The 20106-nt window shown below is 40.8% G+C and overlaps 2 protein-coding genes across 3 annotated transcripts; one reads left to right on the forward strand and one right to left on the reverse strand.

Annotated features, from left to right (window-relative positions):
• Positions 1 to 304: 304 nt before the first annotated feature.
• Positions 305 to 4808, reverse strand: kics2 (KICSTOR subunit 2). The gene is made up of 3 exons (XM_031760369.2): positions 4256 to 4808; positions 3067 to 3370; positions 305 to 1419 (listed from the first exon to the last, which is right to left on the reverse strand). Exons 1-3 carry the CDS (start codon positions 4485 to 4487, stop codon positions 600 to 602), a joined length of 1356 nt encoding a protein of 451 aa, XP_031616229.1. The 5' UTR covers positions 4488 to 4808; the 3' UTR covers positions 305 to 599.
• A 5005-nt stretch (positions 4809 to 9813) lies between these two features.
• On the forward strand, positions 9814 to 19858 carry tmem19 (transmembrane protein 19). Of its 2 annotated transcripts, none has more exons than XM_039600634.1 (8): positions 9814 to 9902; positions 11690 to 11837; positions 13063 to 13176; positions 15842 to 15979; positions 17376 to 17452; positions 17535 to 17712; positions 18177 to 18386; positions 19447 to 19858. In XM_039600634.1, exons 1-8 carry the CDS (start codon positions 9861 to 9863, stop codon positions 19605 to 19607), a joined length of 1068 nt encoding a protein of 355 aa, XP_039456568.1. In that variant the 5' UTR covers positions 9814 to 9860; the 3' UTR covers positions 19608 to 19858. The 2 variants fall into 2 exon arrangements, with proteins under 2 accessions (XP_039456568.1, XP_031616222.1); XM_031760362.2 differs by lacking the exon at positions 9814 to 9902 and adding an exon at positions 10670 to 10914.
• The last annotated feature ends 248 nt before the right edge of the window (positions 19859 to 20106 follow it).

The raw sequence follows: 20106 nt of genomic DNA on the forward strand, positions 1-20106 counted from the left end.
AGTGATGGATATTCCTGTTAAACATAGCCAAAGTTTCAAATAATGAGATCACTTTATGTACAGTGAGCCAAAAGCTTCACAGGTTAAACTGCTCTGGTCTCGAAATGATGTCACGTATCCTTGCCTATGAGAGGCAACCAATCAGAACAAAGTTGGTTCAAACAGGGGGAGGAGCCAAAGCAGCTTGTTTCAGATAGGATGAACTGAGCAGCTGCACCAAAGCAGAATTTAAAACAAATAAGGATATTAAAAATAAATAAATCATACAACAAATATGTAAAAAGTAAATATTGAAACTTTACTGTTTTACATTTCAAATCTTTATTTAAACTGTATTAAGCACAACAAATGTAATGTATAACGAATTAAAACATAAACCTGTTAAAACTGCATGATGCCAAATAATTAAAAGGCTCTAAGCACGAGCGGTGCTGTGGTGGTCATCCTGTCACGGCCAGGTCAAATAAATTCAAAGCACCTCGAGTCTCTTTGGTCTGAAACATTTTTGGCAAACTGAGAATCAAAGCAGCAAAAAGCACCAGCTGGACCACAGAAAACGCAGGACCGTGTAAAACTTTAGCGTCTTGTCGATGTGTAGTTCAGCCCTTCGACCCGGGTTTGAGGGTGCTGAAAGGTTTGGAGTTCCGAAGCGAGCCGGAAATCTCCTGCAAGAAGCCGGTGAGGTGCAGGTCCTTCTCAGATTTCCTTCCGTCAAAGATGACGACAAGTGTGAAGTGCGGCTCCGGCCGCGTCAGGTAGTATGTGCTCTGGACCTTGTCATCATAGAAGTGCACCACTTTGTCCAGAGTGTTGAGTTCAGCAGCGCGGTCTCCCATCATCATGATGACGTTGGGCCAGTGCGTGAGCGGCCGCTCTCCCGATGGCAGCGACACCACTGCGGGGAACTGCTCCACGCCCTTCGGTGCTTCCCGGTACGAGTGTGGGTGGTGGTAGCCGTGACCCTGGAAGCTCTCCGAGCCGCGGTTGTCAAACACAAGCGACACATTGCTGGCATCGTGTTTGCGTATGAAGGTGGAGATCTTGCCGTAGTAGTCCGGGGTGGTGCGGGCCGTCTGCGCCCTCATGTCAGCCGGTACCGTCTGCTTGCTCAGAATTTCGTGAAAGTAGAAGCTGAACTTGGCAAGCAGTGCCGCCTGGAAGCGCTGCAGCCACACATAGAGGTGCGGAGGCTGCACTGCCTTCTGGGACTGACCTCCGAACAGGTGCTTGCGAGTCTCCTTCTGCCGCTGGAAAAGCTGACCCCAGGTGATGAGCTTGGAGTTGGCACCGTGAAGGCTGAGCAGGGCAGGCAGGAAGTGCCACTCGGACAACTGGGCTTGGCAGCGCAGCAGCTGTGTCACTACGTCCACCTCCATCTGGAAGCCCTCCTCCACCCGGCCCACAATGGGATGATGGAACCTGGAAGAGCAAAAAAGAAAGAAAGAGAAGGAGGTGAGGAAGTAAAGAAGGAACCAATAACTTCCTCCATCAATCAGTCATTATTCCTTCTGTTGGGTCTGACATTATTCATCTTTTCCAGGCCTGAAACAAACACACACTGAGGCTCCAGTGAAACAATCACTTCTGAACAGTGCTGACAGACCTGCAAAAGGCAAAATGTGAAGAAGTTTTGAGGGTGCCAAAATAAAATCTCCCTGAGGAGACAGAATCCTTTATTTTCTCTTCTGGCCTATTTACAGAAACCTGAAAGCAGCTGAGACAAACGTTTCCCCCAGGTCTGCTGACGAGGGAGAGAGAGAGCAAGCACGTCACCATTTCTCGCCGGTTCACGGCTGGCTGACCCGTTGACGTGTGGCACGTCACAGCGCATCCTGCTCCAGCTCAGTCAACAGCTCACTCGCTTTCTGTTCCTGCTGCGGCTGCAGGACGCCACTTTGCTGACACGTCTCTGGGGAAAACGCCAGATTCCTGAGCTCAAAGTTTCCCTTCAACAACCTCAATATGTCACTCTCTCTCTTTCTCTCTCGCTCTTTGTTTTTTACACTTGGGTCCACAAGTTTTTGAATAATGACACAATTTTTGCCTCTGTGCACCACCACAGCAGGTTTTTAATTAAACTACGAGGAAATGATTTAAGTGCTGACTTCCAGCTTTAGTTCGAGGACCTGTTTAGGAATTACAGACATTTTTATGCACAGTCACCTGGTTTGTGTCAAAATTGTGTCATTGTCCAAATACTTAACCGTAAATGTTTGGGGGGGTTTTTTATCTCGCTTTTTTATCATCAACATCAAAGGACCACACTACCTGGGTCTGGAAGTCTTAGTCGAATGTTAGTTGTGGTAGTTTCGAACTGTTCTACTTAACTCTTACATTGCAAAATTAAAAGATTTTCTTGAAGGCTGACCTCGTAGTCCTTCAAAGGTTGCTGGGTGATAAAAATGTAAAAGTAAATGCAAAAAAAAAAACAAAGAAGGAAGATTTAACACCTGAAATAAGGACTGAAGTTTGTTTACTGAATCAATAAAATGTTTTAACTCAAAACTTATACAAGTATATAGAAGTACATATAATTAAGTTGGAGGTAAAATATAATCAGGGGTGCACATAAGTGGTCCGCAGGTGCGCATTCACTGTCAAAATAAAAGACGCGCACCAGATAAGAAGTTGCGTGCATATAAAAGGCACTGTTTTTGTCCGCTAGAGTGGGATTTTCACAGCATATTCTGCACCACATCTCTGTGCGTTCATCATTTGTTTGAAGGCAGCTCACCTCCTGCAACCACTTTAACAAGAATACGCACTTCTTTTGCAGTTCGGACTCCTTCTGACATTTCTTTGGAGGTGGAGGAACACCAAAGTAATTGCTTAAAGGAGCTTGCTTCTTCGACATCTTTAAGAGTTCTAAACAAATGTCTGTCCTCCTCCAGAAAATCTTATGTACGCAAACGCGCGTTGCAACTTCTTCTCTGGTGCGCGTCTTTTATTTAGACAGCGAATGCGCACCTGCGGACCATTTATGTGCACCCCTGAATATAATGTAGCAGTGCCTCTGTACTGTGTATGCAGTACTTGAGTAAAAGTACTCTGTAATCAGATACACACTTGGAGCTGTATTTCTGGAGGACGACCTCGAGCACTGTGACCAGCTCCTCAGAGTTGACGTTCTTCTGGCTGCCCAGTGAGTGCATTTTCTCGTACAGGTCAGCCATCTCCATGCGGGCCTGGATGAAGTGGCAGAGCTGCTCTGAAAGGTGCGATAGCAGGTCCTCCAGGTAGGAGGCCGAGGAGGAGGAAGAGGAGTTCGACTGGCCGTGGCGCCCCATCATCACCACCTTCCTGAGCTCGTTGTACAGCGAGGTGTAGATGGTGCGGATGGAGTCCTTCCGGCTAAAGAAGGACTGGCCACCTGCAGAGAGAGGGGAGTGTGTCAAGCTACAGATACACTCAGGTTCTGCAGCGCCACCTGGTGGTGGAAGTTACATTTATATGTCGAGTTTTAAATGTTTAATTGGTTACAAATATTAGACAATAAGAAATCATTGCTTACTTGTAATGAAGATGAAAAAATAATAAGTCTCAGCTCAGACTGGATTAAAAGTCTGACTGAAGCAGCGATAAAAAAAAGTTGGAGCTGTTGTGTGTTCTGCAGGATGTGATGCAGGACATCCATTGAGGACATAAATTATAAAACCTAAAACTCTGCATTCACAGCACTACATTTAAAAGCTGTTTATTAGGAGCAAAAAAAGATAAATACTTAGAAATGTTTACTCTCACAGCAGGAAAAAGAAGTAAAAACCCTGAAATCACAGTTATTTTGGATGGACTGAACCCAGATTTCCCAAAACATTCCCATATTTGATGTTTTAATGAAGGTGTTCAGTGACCACTCATGCCCTACTGATGTTGCACTGTCATTCTGAAGGAGATGACTCCCATGACGACAGAAATATTTCACCACAGGTTAAAGGTGAATGCTCAGAACAGACTTGTTTGCAGATTTGCAGTGACCCTTTTCTTTTTGTTTACTTATAAACATGCTCCAATCTTCTCAAAAAAATTTCTTACAAATATGCAATTTTTCACCTGAAATTAAAACTTTTTCCCTCATAGATTTGCACGTTTTTAATACATTTTAAATTCATTTAATATGTCAATGAAATCAATTACAGATCGACGAATTATTCTAGCTTCGTACATGCACAGACCCCATATTATACTCCATTTTATCTGTTTCAATCCACCACATGGTGGTAGTTATACAGCAGACCACAGCAGCAAAGAAAGCTACCTATTTTCTGTCCCAGGAACGTCATGTTGTGGTACACCTTCTCCGCCGCGGCCAGGTGAGCCAGAGCGGCCAGCAGCGCGCTCCAGATGCTCCCGCTGCTCCTGCTGCCGTCCTTCTCCCGCTCCACGTAGTCCTTTGCTCGGTCGAAGGAAAACATGCCGAGCTGGGCGAAGAAGCTCTCCAGGATGGCCCGCTCCCGGGGAACGGGCCGCAGCTCCTCCACCTCCGTCATGGTTCGCAGATAGCCCCGAGAGTGGAGAGGAGCGAGCTAACTGTTAGCCGGCCGTGTTAGCAACGGGAAGTGTGTGTAAGAAAAAACATCCTCCAAATAAAATACACCAACTGATAAATTGTGTGGTTCTATTTAAAAAGCTAATTTTACATACTGATCCCAAGAAAACCATTAAATATGAATGTGAAACAAACAAAAAAATTAAAATACGTCTATTTAAAGCTAACAGGCCAACTGCAAGACGCCATATTGGCTACGCCGGATGTAAACACTACGGAAAGCCGCGGACGTCAATTCATGAAGAACCTGCCGCGAAATTGAAAGAAGAGCCTCCTAGGTTAGGGGGCGATAGAGGAGGCGTCTTTTATCATAGTTTTATTTATTTTCACTGTATTTAATTTTTATTAAAAAGCTTTTCTTTTACTCAAATTTCCAAGAAAAAATGGTCAAATTTTAAAAAGTAAACTGAAAAATTATTATGAGTTATTGATCCCAGGAGTTCAAATATATAAATTAATATGTAAATTAAATACAACATAACTTTAATAAGTGAAGTGATATTGTTCTTTGACTAAAAAAACCACTATTTTCGCCAGTATTTTTTCCAATTTTGCTACACGTTACTACACGTTACTATTTTTCGTCATGTATCCCCTCTAATTAACAACAGGAATGAAGCAAATCCAAGGTTTAGACTTATTTTTCACTTTTATTGTTGAAAATAGATTAAAATGATCTTTTATGGGGCTGAAATTGTGGAAAACCTCCCACTACATTATCTACATTTATTTTATTTTTTTAACACAGTTATTTAAAAGAACTGTTATGTTTGCTTGTTTGTACTAAATAACACTCTGAATAAGTTTTATATTACTTGGTTTTTGTTTTTGTTTCATATATATTGCTGCTTTTGTTTCATATATATTGCTGTTATATGTCCTCATTCTTGTTGGCTTTTAACTGGGCACTGAAATATGTTGCAAGGAGGACTAAAAGTAATGTAATATTGATGTTGCTGTCAGGGGTGTTGGTGAAGATATATAACCTTAATATCACTAAAGCCAGGGGTGTCCAACTCCAGGCCTCAAGGGCCGATGTCCTGCAGGTTTTAGTTGTGTCCTTGATCTAGCACAGCTGATTTAAATGACTAAATTACCTCCTCAACATGTCTTGAAGTTCTCCAGAGGCCTGGTAGTGAACTAATCATTTGATTCAGGTGTGTTGACACAGGGTGATATCTAAAATCTGCAGGACACTGGACCTTGAGGCCTGGAGTTGGACACCCCTGACTTAAGCCAAGCACCAACCTAAGGGGATGAAGTTCCTGTAGTTTCTCTAGTGGCCACTTGATGCTGCTTCAAACAGTGAGTCAGTTGCCATAGACTCCCATGTTAACGCATCCAACTTCACAGCAGACATAAACATTGTTACAGCCTGAAGCAAGAAACGACTTAGGCCTGTCCTAATAGGGTCACTTCCGGTACCAAAAAAGCAGCCTGGCAGTGACTATGCCCATCTTTTATATACAGTCTATGGTTTAAAGTTTGGCTCGCCCATTGATTTCCCTCGGGATTCATTTGCCCCGAGAGTCTTTGGGGGATTCACTAAACTCCAACATCATGTCTACAAACAGATTTTAAATTTTGGGTGAAGATTGAAGTCACTTTCAACAACTACACTTCCCATGAGTCTCGGACATACAGAACACATGTTATAAGGTCTCTCTCTCTCATTCTCTCTTAAGGCTCTCTCTCTCTCCAGGGGTGGATCTAGCCCCCCTCTTAAAAAGTGACTGCTGCTTCAGTTTCACACAAACCACATCTCCTCTGATCCTCCTCCACTCGTTGCTGCTCGGTAGGTGGCATAATCTCTCTTTCCTCCAATAGCTCTCCCCTAGTGTGTGTGTGTTCATAGTTTGATCTCAGTTAATGTTTTTGACTAATAGACATCTATGGTGTGTATCCAAAATAAACTACTGATATTTAAATCACCACTATGACTGTGTGTGGGTTTAATATTGGAGCATAAGACCAGGCTACAAGAAATTTGAGCTGTAAATTATCCGCAGGTTTGTGCACCTGTGTGAATCAGATGTAGTTATACAAATTCTTGTTTTGGGTATTTAGTCTATTGTCATTTATTGAAAACATTAAATCATTTTGCTTTATACTTTTGGATATACACTCTACAGCCACTTTATTAGGTAGACCTTTTCAACTCCTTGGTAACACAAACACAAACATTTATTCAGCCAATCCTGTGGCAGTAACTCAATGCATTCAGACGTGGTCAAGATGACCTGCAGACATTCAGGCTGAATATCAGAATGAGAAAAAAGATTATTTTAACTGGGTTGAACGTGTTGTGGTTGTTGGTACCAGATGGGCTGGTCGGAGTATTTCCCGAACTGCTAATCTGGTGCGATTTTCTAACACAAACATCTCTGGGATTTACAGAGGACGGCCCAAAAAAGAGGAAAATATGAAGTAAATCACAGCTCTGTGGGAGAAAATGCCTTGTTGATACTGATAGGAAAGCAACAGTAACTCAAATAACCACTTGTTACAACTAAGGTATGCAGAAGAGCATTGCAAACTCAAACTTTGCACACAGGCTAAAGCAGCAGAAGACCACATTGGGTGCCACTCTTGCCATCTAAAAAAAAGAAAACAAAGGCTACAGTTCACACAGCCTCACCAAAACTGCGCAATGCAAGACTGAAAAAATGTTTCCTGGTCCTGAGTCTTCAATTTCTGCTGCCGGCTGTTACTTAACTAATTACTACTTTACTACTACTTTAAAATTATTTAAACACATTTAAACACACAGGGGGGAAAAGCTTAAATAAGTAAAAAGTTATGAAATCATGTAATATATACTGTTCGATAGCAATATTGTAATTTAAAAAAAAACTACTCTGAAGTCAAAATAAATAGAATACAGTAAAAAGGCACACATTTAAATGAAAATATTAAGTAACAAAATCATACGTAATCAAGTAAAAGCAGAAACATTTTTTTTTTAAGTTTTTAATGCTGGAAAGAAAAAAACTAGTTACTAGTAAAAAGACGAAGGAACAGTTATTCAACAGCACTGCTGTGGACAGTTGTGATTAATGTTATGTGATGATGTTCCTCTCAGAAATGAGCATAATTGGCACATCTTTCGGTTCTTTCCAGAAAAACCAGGCTGCATCTTTTACTTAGAAAGCATAAATCGATTCATAAATGGTTCATGGGGTGTTATAAAAATCGAGGAATTGTGTTTTTATGATGAGACACAATCTTTTCTAACCCTGGTACTAAAAGTGTGTAATGTGTACAAACTGCTCCACATTCATTACACAGAAAAGCTTTTAAAATGCTGGCAGATGCAGAATCACTTTTATTAGTCTGTACAAATGCAGTGGAACAGAAATACATCTAATCTCATCAGTGTGACAGTTAAAGCTGAGCTGAGCTTCACAGTCAACTATCTGAATGGATTCCTGTAACATTTTCAGATGAGTTTTATAATTAGACTTTAATTTATGTGTAAATACCTGTGACACAGTGAATATCCCCTGAGCCTCAGACTGACTTTCCATTTGTTGTGGTAAATAGTAAATCACCCCACATAAACTAAGATAAGGACAGGAGAGTTGAAGGTAAACTGACCTTTCTTATCAGCTGAAGCTCAGCCCACTGTACACCGTGCTATCTTAGCTGGAAAATCATTTTGAACCACTCTGACATGACAAAGCTAATTACTAACATCCCGTTCAGTGTCTTACCCTTAGCATGCTAGCTTGTTGAGCAGTTTTTTGATTATGTGTTACAGATATTAGGCCATAAACCAAAATGATAAAAAGTCTACCAATTAAATTACCAATTAAAGTGATTAGAGTTCCTCCCTAAGGGAATGTGAATGCACAAACCAGTCTTAACCCACTGCCAGCCCGCTCCTGTGTACATTGAGCTTTATCAGTAATATTCACACACTATTTGCCAAAAACAACAATAAATACTAAAAAGAATTTGGAATTTATCATCTGGGAACCATGAAAAACAATGTGCAATCGGGTCGCCCAGCTCATCTGGAGATGTTGCACAGAAAATGTTGTAGCCTTCGCTTTCGGCTTTTGTAGCTATTGGCACCAGATGAAAAGTCAGGGGATTACCATAACTTAAAGAATTTATCCTCTGGGAACCATGCATCTTAGCATGTAGCATCATGGTAATGCATCTAATGACTGATGTATTTAATTTATTTACCATGGAGGGTTATCAGAAATTATATTATTTATTTTCTGGGTTTGATAATGTTCTGTAAATTGAAGGAATATTAGAAGATTACCAAAGATTTTTGGGATCATCATCTGGGAACCATGAATAAACATGAATGGAATTGAACTGAATTGAACCGAAGTGAGTTTATAACATTTGCCAGTATTCATCCTTTGGACATCATCAATTCTGTCCAGTTTCTGAAATGATATCAAATGTGAAATTTAAACCTCATGGAGGCACAAGAGTGAAGCCCAGCGGATCTCCAAAGTAACTGGGACTGATCGTCTGGGAACCTGTGCAAAGGTTTTGTTCACTTCATCAAGTAGATTATGATATTTGCAAACAAAATAACTTGCCATTAGATGAAAATTTGGATCCAGTTGGGATTCATCATGTCGGAACCTTGAATTGCTCAACAAATAAACTGCAAGCATCCAGTATCTCTGAGAAGACATTAGATTAAAAATGTCAAAATCATGATGGCACTAAACAAAAAGTTGGGTCAATAAAAATGTACGCTCATTGTCTGGAAACTGTGAATGTCAACACAATGTTGACAGGTAAGCCATGCAGTTACTGGAGCTAATTTAATGGGAAAAGAAAGTGGGGAAAGTTCATCATCTGAAAACCATGATCAAGAATGTGGAAAGATTTAGGCCTTTCAGTCAGTTTGAGTTGGAAAGATTTCACAGGAAATTAAGGCCATGTCAGAGGATTACCAGAGTGGGTAGGATTCATCCTCTGGCAACCACGAATCGCCACACAATAAAAAGATAATTCGCCCAGTAACTGCAGAGGTATTTTAAGGGAAAATGATCAAACCGGTGGACAGATATTTCTTGTTATTTGAAGCTTCTGAAATCTCCAACTGTATTCTCAATAGGACATAATTGATTTGACTAAAGTGTGTCAATTTTTGATTTTCCATTACACACCCGATAAAAAAAAAAAGTTCTGCTGTGATGCAAGACAAGAACAGAGGTCTCTCTGTGCTCTGCTGTCAGGAAGAGAAGTATTTCCCATGGGATCATAGATTAAAGGCAGCATTTTGAGCGGAGCTTTAAAGCTCTTGAAGGTCATTGGAAGCTCAGAAATTCCAAGAAGAATGGCAAGACTCATTATAGATATTATTCTGTTTCCTCAAACGGTAGGACATCGTTTTACATGTATTCTGTCTGTAAGGGTTATTTACCGTTTGGGTTATGTTTTACTTGAGTCCAGCTTCTTAAGGAGTAAGCTGCACATTCAAACAAGCAACACTACAAAAACTCGATTACACCAATTTTTCCAGGGTTGCTCTACATGTTTTAAAATCAGTTTCATGATCCAAAAGAGGAACGTCAATGTAATTTTAAGTTCCACATATGTAAAATGCCTTTACATGCCAGGAAACATAGATTTACAAAATGCATGAACGTCATTGGTCAAATTCCAGAAATATTGCGGCATTATTGTAAAGAGGATCATCAGCACCTCAGCAAGATCTTTAACAATGACATTGTGGGTGTTTAATTATCCAAAGTCTTACCAATCTGAGCTGAGATGGATGACTCTAATGGGGTGCAATGTTGGTATTTTCTTTTCTTTTTTTCATTTTTATACAGGACTCAACAGCCTTAATTTTCATTTTTTAAGTTTAAAACACGATGAAACCTTTGGAAGGTGTTCTGAGTAAACACCAAATTATAACATTTTTTAAACCAGAAATATCTTAATAACAAATACAGCTATTAATTAAACACAGTTATTAATTGATAAAATATTCTGATTTCGCCTGAGCTTTTTGTGTTTCCACCTGTGCCACGCTATTTAAAAAACAACAAAACAAAAAACAACAACAACAACAAAATTTAAAAAAGAAAAAAAGAAAAAAAAGAGAGCTATAATTTGGGTTACTGTCCCTTTAAGAACTCAGCGCCTTGCTGCCGGAAGTCGGTCCGTCGTGTTTTCTCCCTCCGGCAGGTGTTTTAGCCTGGAAGCTTCAGCTGAGCTTCTGATTTCTGTTTGGTTTCACTGCTAAAATCTTTTTCTCTTTAATTATATTTGTAAGAAACACTACTGTTAGCTGTTCCACTTCGAAAATAGAAAGCTAACTTTCTAATTTACTCGTTAAAGTAGGGCGTTTAACCGATAAGTCGTGATGGCTCAGGAGATAAACGGTGAGTTTATATATGTATATTTTTTAAAAGTACCGCCTAAATATATTCACATGTACCAAACTGACACTTCAGCCCGGTGTTTGATATTATTATAGAGTGTTATTCTGTTTTGTTTAATTTGAGAACACTTGGTTCTCACATTTAGGTGTATAATTTCAGTTTAAGGGAGGTCTGATGGTGCTTTGTTTTGGTTCCGCCCTCCTCATGACTCTCTTCATGGCAAATTAAGAGAGTGGTTCTCAGGCAGTTCGTTTAAACAGAGCAGAGAGAGGATGAGTACAGGTCAGCAGTGCCAGGGCAGTCAGGAGGTTTGAAATGAGGCGGCACAAGGGGTGTTACCTGAGAGGTGTACCAAGCTGGGCTCTCTGGTTCAGGCTCCAGGAGGGAAGTTTTACATGTCATGTGACTTTCTGCACAACATGATCCCTGTAAATGCCACCGATTCCAAGGAATGGTATTTTTATTTAACTAGCATATTTTATTATATGTAAATTCAAGGTGCTTCATACAGAAAATAACAAACCTAAAAGCTGTGTAGTTTTACAATGTAAGCTAAATACAGCAAAATAAAGCATAAAAGGAATTTAGGCTGCATTAGGTTGTATTTTCTGTTGTGAGGCACTGTTACGAAGGAGAAATGAAAGTCTTGACAAAATGAGAGCGTTTACTTTGTTATTAAACATGTTCTGATCAACGTGAAGTAGCAGTGTCGTTTTCTTACAGCAGCAGAAACTATCTAACAAACACTGACGTGACTCTGTCCTCTGTCCTGCAGCACGGGCCGTCCCTCAGCATGGACTCTGAAAATGATATCCTGATGAAGGAGTCCATCAACATGATGATTGATATGATCGTGCTGTGTGCCACTTTGGCACTCTCTCTCTTCTTCTGGATCCTCTCTCTCACAATGAGCACATTCTACGGTGAGCTGCCTGCCTGGGAATGTTTTCACTTTAAGGTTTTATTTTCTTAAAACTGCCTTTAAATGGGAAGTTAATCCATTAAATCATGTGCCCCTCCATGTGCCCTAAATACTTTAGCTTTCACACTAACTTTGATTTTTTTTTTCTCCTGAAGTGGGTTAAAAGCTGAACAGACCTCAGTACCATTTTTCACAGTTGTACATGCACAGAGAGAGTGTGGCAATGAGGACACGAGGCATATGTTGAAAGACAAACTTGACGGCTGAAGAAACTCAGTTCCTTGTATGTGTGCACATACTTGGTGAATAAAAATGAGTCAGGGTTTCTGGGCTTTCTTTTGAACAACATGACAAGTAAAGTTTGGGTTTCATGCTGTTACTCAAAGGTTTGAGATCAGTTACACGGACCTGGTTTAGAAAGAAAAAGCATTTGTTTGTGCTTCAAGCATCAGATTTTCACAAATGACAAGACATGTTACAGCATTTCCACCAAGATCTCCTCTACTTCTCCTTCTTCTGCTGCCATCTTCTCCTTCTTATACTCCTTCCTCCTCCTTCTCCTCCATCTTCATCATCCTTTGTCCAGTATCCTCCATCTCTCCTAAGCTGTCCCTCAGATCATTTCTAATCTTCTCCTGCTCACTCCCAGTGAAAATCTGAAGACCCCCACTTTGGCCTCCGGTCTTTCTGTCGGTGCCACCGTCCCCACACAAAACATCACAGCAGGTCTCACTACCATCTTCTAAATCTTCTGCACTCATCTCCACCTGCTGCACCCTGCCACATTTAAATTATTTCAACAGCTTACAGTATATGGACTTATGTGACCAACAGATCGAAGCACATCGGCTCATTTCTCGTCTCTCCGGTTTTATTTTGAAATCATCATCGTCAGATAGAAGATTTCCTTTCTACAGCTGTCCCCACTGAAATTCAGTCCCTGCATGGTTTTAAATTAAGACACAGTTACTGGATTATTACACTTTCTGAGTGACCTGACCCTGTTGTTGGAGTTGATCACCTCCAAAGCCCACAATGAGCCAGAAAAAGCCTGAATAAAATGCAGCAGCTGTAGTTTAATCAGTTTTATTTAAAAACACAGTGCATCTCATTTCTTTTTAATATTTAAAAAAAAAAATTCACTCTGTGATCAATTAAGAATGAAAACGGATCTTTATGTGCTGATGGTGGTCTTGGTGTGTGTGTGTGTGTGTGTTTGTTTTCAGGCACGCTGCAGCCCGTGTCGCCGTGGCGTTGGTTGTTCTCCATCTTGGTTCCCCTCACTGTGACGATGCGAGCGCTGAAGAGACGCAGTCTGGACCGATCGGGAGCGCTGGCCGGTGAGTATTTGTCCTCACCTTTACCCAACTGCCAGAGGAAGGAATGTCAGAGGAAGTCGTTTGAGCTTCCTGGCTCACTGCTTAGCCGTTATGAAGTCATTATGAGAGAACATTAGAAGAGCTGTGATGTTTGGTGTGAACTCCAGCAGGTGGTCTTCACCGTGTCTACATGCATCAAGTTGCTGCATTGTGAGTGACTTATAAAGTGGTGGTTGAGTGTTTTTTGTTGTTGTTGTTGTTTTTTTTTTTGTTGTCGTTTTGTTGTTTTAAAGGGGGATATTCTATGACCTTTTAAAATAAAGAGGATTCTCCAGTACTTACATTTTTTCCAAGAAGAGGCACATTTTAAGAAATCCGAACCATTTTTCCAGTTTCAGATAACACGCCAAACTCTTCAGGCTGCTGCTTTTGCCTCTTTTCTTGGTATTATATGATGTAAGCGATGCATTTAAAACCAAAGACTGTAACGCATTCCCAGCACTCACACCAGAAAACAACCAGGCCTCTTACTACGAGTCGGCAGATGACGCACAGATCTCGTCATGTGATCCATTAAACTGAAGTTATGGTGGTCACAGAAGACCCGTTCTCAAATGCTCGAGTTAAAGAGCAGAAAACAGGATTCCTGGCTGCAGTCATGGACTGTAAAGATCTAAAACTCATAATCCACATTAATGCTGTCACAAAATCGCCCCATGAACAGATTCAATTTTCACATTAGACACCTTTTAATTCCTGAATCGGGACTTTAAAAATGTAAACCAGAGCCTGAATTCGATAAAGTGGTAAAAATATGTGTAACAGACAAGCAGAGGGAACTTTTCCACACGTCTCACGTTGCTGTTCTCAGTTTGAAATATTCAGCTTACTGCTGATATCTTCCATTTGATGTTTATTTTGTGGAATTTGATTACAGTGCTGTGAAAAAGCATTTGCTCCCCTCCTGATGTCTTATTTTCTTACACTTGCATGTTTAAGATCAAACTTTTAATATTAGACAAAGAGAAACAGTGAATACAAAGTGCAGTGTTTAAATCATGATTTCATTTGTTAAGGGAAAGAAGATCTCTAAACCTACCTGGCCCCGTGTGACAAGGTGTTTAACTCCTAAACCTAATAACTGGTTGTGCCAACCTCTGCAGCAAGAACTGCAGTCAAATGTTTTTTGCGATAAGCGTTGATGAGCCTTTCACATCGCTGTGGAGGAATGTTGGGCCACCCCTGTTTGCACGATTGTTTTCATTGGTTTTCTACCATGAACAACCTCTTTGAGCTGCTTTGGCGTGATCTTAATCTATTTTAAGTCCAGACTTTCACTTGGCCACACAAAACCTTCATTTTGTTTTTTGAGCCATTCAGAAGTGAACTTGCGGGTGTGTTTTTGACCTGCTGCTCGAGGTTCTGAGCACGATCTGATGGATAGATATTTTCATTCAGGATTTTCTGGTAGAGAGCAAATTTCACGGTTCCATTAATTATAGCAAGTCATCCTAAAGCAGCCTCATACCATCACACCACAACCACCACGTTTGACTGTTGGTATGATATTATTTTTATGAAATGCTGCATTAGTGTTAGTCAGTCTACAGAATACTTTCAACAAACTCTCGGGGATCATCCAGATGTTTTTTGGCAAATATGAGACGAGCCTTTGTGTTCTTTTAGCTCAGCACTGCTTTTCTCCTTGAACTCTCTCACTGTTGCCATTTTTTGCCCAGTCTCTTTCTTATTGTTGAATCACGAACTGTGACCTTGCAGTTCTTTAGATGTTGTTCTGGGTTCTTTGATGGGTCGCTGATGACCTCTTGGAGTAATTTTGGTTAGCCAATCTCTTCTGGGAAGAATCACCGAGGTTCACTAAAGTCCCAAAGCCTTAGAAATGTCTTTGTAACCCTTTCCAGCGTGAATCAGTGACTTTGTTTCTCAGCTGTTTCTTTAGATTCTGGCATGATGTGTTGGTTCTATTTGAGATATTTCTTCATTCAGCAGGTCTGGCAGTGAAATTAAACTCGGTAATTAATCAAATAATTCATGAGTTACTTTTTGACATGGGCCAGGTACGTTTGGTTGACTGTTTCCCTTAATAAATGAAAACATAATTTTAAAAGTAAATCTTGAACTTGTTCAGGTTATCTTTCTCTAATATTAAAATTTGTTTGATCTGAAACATTTAAATGTAACTAATGTACCAAAAAACTAAGAAATTAGGAAGGGGACAGTTACTTTTTCACAGCGCTGTAAGTTTTGAGATGTGAAGTGACAATCATTAAATTCTTGAAGTTTTCCTTGAGAGTTTTGATTTTTGCTTTTTATGGATTTAACATCTACAAGAACTCACATTTCTGAAAACTGAGTCACGAGGCTGCAGCCTGAAGTCGGGGCAATTATGAAAAGAACTGATACTGATCTGATTTATTACACTGCTGAATGATGCCTCTGTGACAGTCAGGCGATCTACAGCATATGAAGAAGGGAGGTGATTTTTCTGCCTTCCAGGAAACGCAAAATGAAACGATCTTTATGGGGTGTTTTTTGTAAAGCTTGAAATCTTCAGCTGGGTTTGTTCTTTTTAAACTTTTGCCAACCTGAGAAAATAGAAAAGTACAGAACGGCACGCTCTGCATGACTGGTGAGCTTGCGCTAACATGCGTTTCTGTGCCCTCAGCCCTCCTGGTGGGGTTTGTGTTGACGATGGCAAACTACAGCTTCTTCTCCACTCTGCTGGCCTTCTTCATCACCTCCTCCAGACTGACCCGCTGGGGAGGAGCGCAGAAGAAGAAGATCGACGCCGAGTACAAAGAAGGTGAGAGACGTAAAGGCCTCGCAGGTGATGCAGTGCTGCAGAGACTGGTGGAAGCTCTGTGACACAGCGAGGAGGCGGAGCCACAGAGAGAATAAGAGATGAAAACACTTTTGATGTCTTACTCAAACGAGCGGCACAAGGCGTCCAACCATTAGCTTGAGGATGAAGTAAAGTGTCCATCAGCAGCTCCATTGACTGTGACGGAGCTGAAGCTGTGCATGCACTTCTGTTTGTTATCAGCTTTAAATTTGTCAGGTTTCTTACAAACTTTGCTGCCATCCTCAACCATTCTAACAGACACACCTGTAACACGCACAGGTGTGTCTAAGCGAGGGAACAGCATTTCATTGTTTTGTAGTTTTTTGAGGTTATTTAACAAAAAAATGAATGTGCGTAATTAGTGTGTAATAACACTTTCCAACTAAATGATGCATTCTCATAAAACACAGATCTGATTGTAAGTTTATCATCTGAGAAGGGATCCCCTTCTCCAAAAAACTGAAACACAGAGGTAACAGACATCACAGTCATCTTAATAAAATATCATCTTCTTCCTCCTCACCTCAAGCCTCGTCTCCTGAACTGAAGTCCGGGCTCTAACACACGAAAACATACGTAAAATAGCTAATTTATGTCCGATATTGTCACAATTACTTATCATCAACAGATTAGACATGAGATGGATAAACAACAACAGCAGCAGCTAGTTATAAGCTAACATAAGTTTTCAGCCTCTCCCAGAGAAAATACAGGCGGACGCTTCTTACCCGGCATTGACAGCTGAAGTAAATGGTGAACTGACATATTTCACTGTCGGGGGAGTCCACTTTGCTATCAGAGTACACTGATAGCAAGGAAGAGTACACTTGCTGATTTATTGCTGAAATGATTTAAATATGTTAAATATATTACAAAATGTGTTCACAAACAATAGTAGAAACGTGCACTCTGGTCACAGCTTTTATGGGGTACAGTCTAACTTTAATACTGGGATCTCTTGTAGTTGGCCAAAATGCGTTTGTCCAGCAGCCACCATAGCTAGGATCTCGCTATTTAAATGGGAGGGGTTAGGAAATAGACCTCTGTTGACCATAATCTGTAATCTGCTGGCATCTCGTGGTGAAAATGTAACTTTTAAATTTAATTATTTTGCATATTAAGTTCATTCATATGAAATTTAAGTCAACTAATAATTTTATATTATTATACTAAATATGTTTATTTATTGCTTTTTAATGGGCCAGTGTGACGAGTTTGTTTTTTAAATGATCTGTGACTGAGAGAAAAAAACTAAGCTTCTGATTAGTGATTCCCCTCGGCCCACCGCCTTCTATCTGGGCTGCTTAAACAGTTGTCTTGGAACAGTTTAAATTAAATGTGAATTACTTGTTTTTAGGGGGTCAGAGGAATTGGATTCAAGTTTTCTGCAATGGAGGTGTTCCCACTGAGCTGGCACTGCTCTACATGATCGAGGTAAACCCAGAAGCACAGGAAATAAGCTGCTCTGTGCGAGTGTAATGTTAGTAAAGTTGTTCATTTCCTGCTCCTGCTTCAGGTGGGTCCAGGTGAGATCCCCATCGATTTCAATAAGCAGTACTCTGCCTCCTGGATGTGCCTCTCCCTACTGGGCGCACTCGCATGCAGCACTGGGGACACCTGGGCATCTGAGGTGGGGCCAGTCCTCAGCCGATCAAAGCCGAGACTCATAACCACTTGGAAGGAAGTCCCCACAGGTGAGGAGCCAGTAACAGGGTGGGGTAATGATGCGAATGTTCCACTTTGTGTTAAAGAGAGGAAAAGTCCCACAGCACAGTTCAGATCAGACTGTTTTGTTTTTTTTTCAAAGTTAAATAAAAATGTCCAACCACTGTGAAGCTCAGGGCTCCTGAGAAGAGCTGAAGCCAAACACGCAGATTAGATTTTCACAACCGTTTCATCAGGATGAGGAGGCGTGATTGTGAGCTTCATTAATAATGTGACTTGTCACATTGATTTATCTGAAGAGAGTCCACAGATGAATCATGCTGCATGGCATTTCATTAAAAGGCTGTAGGTTTAGATCAGCAGTAAAAAGAAAAACAAAAAATTAATTTCCTCTTTTTAGCTTTTAGTCGACCTCATCACGGGTCTTTTTGCGCTGAAAATCATTTTTAGATAAGCCGCCTCATTTTTCTGTTTTGTTTTGTTCTCCCTGCAGGAACAAACGGAGGCGTTACTCCCATAGGATTGGTTGCCAGCTTCCTTGGTGGGGCAGCGGTGGGCGTGGCTTATTTTGTGACGCAGCTGCTCACAGTCCGCGATCTCCACCTATCCGACCCCCAGTGGCCGATCGTCGTGTACGGCGGCGTGGCCGGCCTGCTTGGGTCCATGCTGGACTCTTTTCTGGGGGCGCACATGCAGTACTCAGGTGGGTTTGAGCCAGATCTCATGTGACCGTTGCATATGTAGAGAAACTTCCTGATCTGCCACACAGCCTTTATGATTCTGTCTCACAAACCCAGATGTGTCAGACAGATACAGATATCGCGTTCAGACTTTGAACCTTTAAAATGTTGTTTGACATCATTTACTGACTGAATCTCATTCCGGGATCACATTTCAATATGAAATGTAATCAGATTACAATCAGCCTGTCTGCAGCCTCTTTTAAAAATGCCCTTTAAATCCATTTAGATCAGTTTCAGAGTCTTAAATTCATTTAAAAACATCTGTTAAAACAGATGTTTTTCCATCAGTGTGATCAATTACAACATGATCAATGATTGATCAGTGTCTGAATTTTTACACAGATCAGTTTGATTTAAACACCGATTCTCAGCAACGTACAGCATATGTTTGCATTCTGACGGCTGTGTTACAGAGATGAGATTAAAGTTTAGTCTGAGCTGATTGTAAATCAGATGTAATGGATGTAAGGAGTTTTTCCTTTCCGCTGTTGCCAAAGTGCCTGCTCATATGGTGTCGTCTGATTGTTGGGTTTTTACCTTACAACGTGAAGCTCCTCGAGATGATTTGTTGCTGTAAAAATAAGATTGACGTTCATACAGAGATCAGAGGAAGCAGGAGAACAGTGAGTGGCTTCCTTTTAGAGTATTGAACATGCCCAGTTAGAGTGAAGTTCTGCAGTTTCTCTCCATATAAAAGTGAAGTTGAACCATTGAACTCAGCGGCCCTCAACCAGAGATCAAGCAGCTTTTACTCCTGTGAATGTCGTTGTTTTCAGGAGAAAATCCCAGCTCATGGAGTTCAAACTTATTTCACTAAAAATTAAACAGAATTAAAACATAGCTTTAGAGGAGCTCTCCTAAACCTCAATCCCTGTTTAGCCTGACTGAAACAAGTAAACCACATCTGCAGACTAATAAAAAATAAAAAAAGGAGTTTAACTTTTTGGTAATGTTTTCAGCAGCTTCCTTTTGTCCAATGACGCGCAGAGATTTTCTGACTTTTCTCTTGTGTCCCCTCAGGCTTTGATGCGAGCATCGGGAAGGTGGTGAGCTACAGCTCCGCCACCACCCAGTGGATCTGCGGGAAACCCATCTTAGACAACAACGCAGTCAACCTGTTCTCCTCGGTCCTCATCGCGCTCATCCTGCCGGGGCTGGCCTGGGGGGCGTGGCCTCGATAGACTGACACTAAAAACTGTCTGCCTGTTTTATGACCTGCTGGCTGCCTGAGTTAGTGTTACTCAAACACTGACTAAACATCTGAGACCAACATCTTTTTTTTTTCTTTTTTTTTTTAAAAAAGCACAGGTTTTAATAACTGAGCCACACCTGCACCATCAGCTCCATCCACACCATCAGCTCAAAGCCACTGTGTTTTTAACATGACATGTTCAGTAGGCCAGATGTATTAAACTTCACTGCCAACCCCTCAGTCTGGATTTGACTGATTTATTTTAGATGAGATGACGTTTCTGCCATTTAGTGAAAAAAAACAAAAAATAAAATCAGGAACTGAAACTGCTGTAATTCTGGTCTAAACAAAGAAACTAGCAGCAGGGTGGAAGGTTGTTGACTGTGTAGTTAACATAAAAGGATGCAGAGCTGTGGTTAGACTAATATGAACACAGTACCAGAGGGAAGATGGAGCATTAAGGTTAAACTGCTCTCAAAAGTTTAGGT

This window comes from Oreochromis aureus, linkage group 17 (assembly GCF_013358895.1).
Source record: "Oreochromis aureus strain Israel breed Guangdong linkage group 17, ZZ_aureus, whole genome shotgun sequence".
NCBI lineage: Eukaryota > Metazoa > Chordata > Actinopteri > Cichliformes > Cichlidae > Oreochromis > Oreochromis aureus.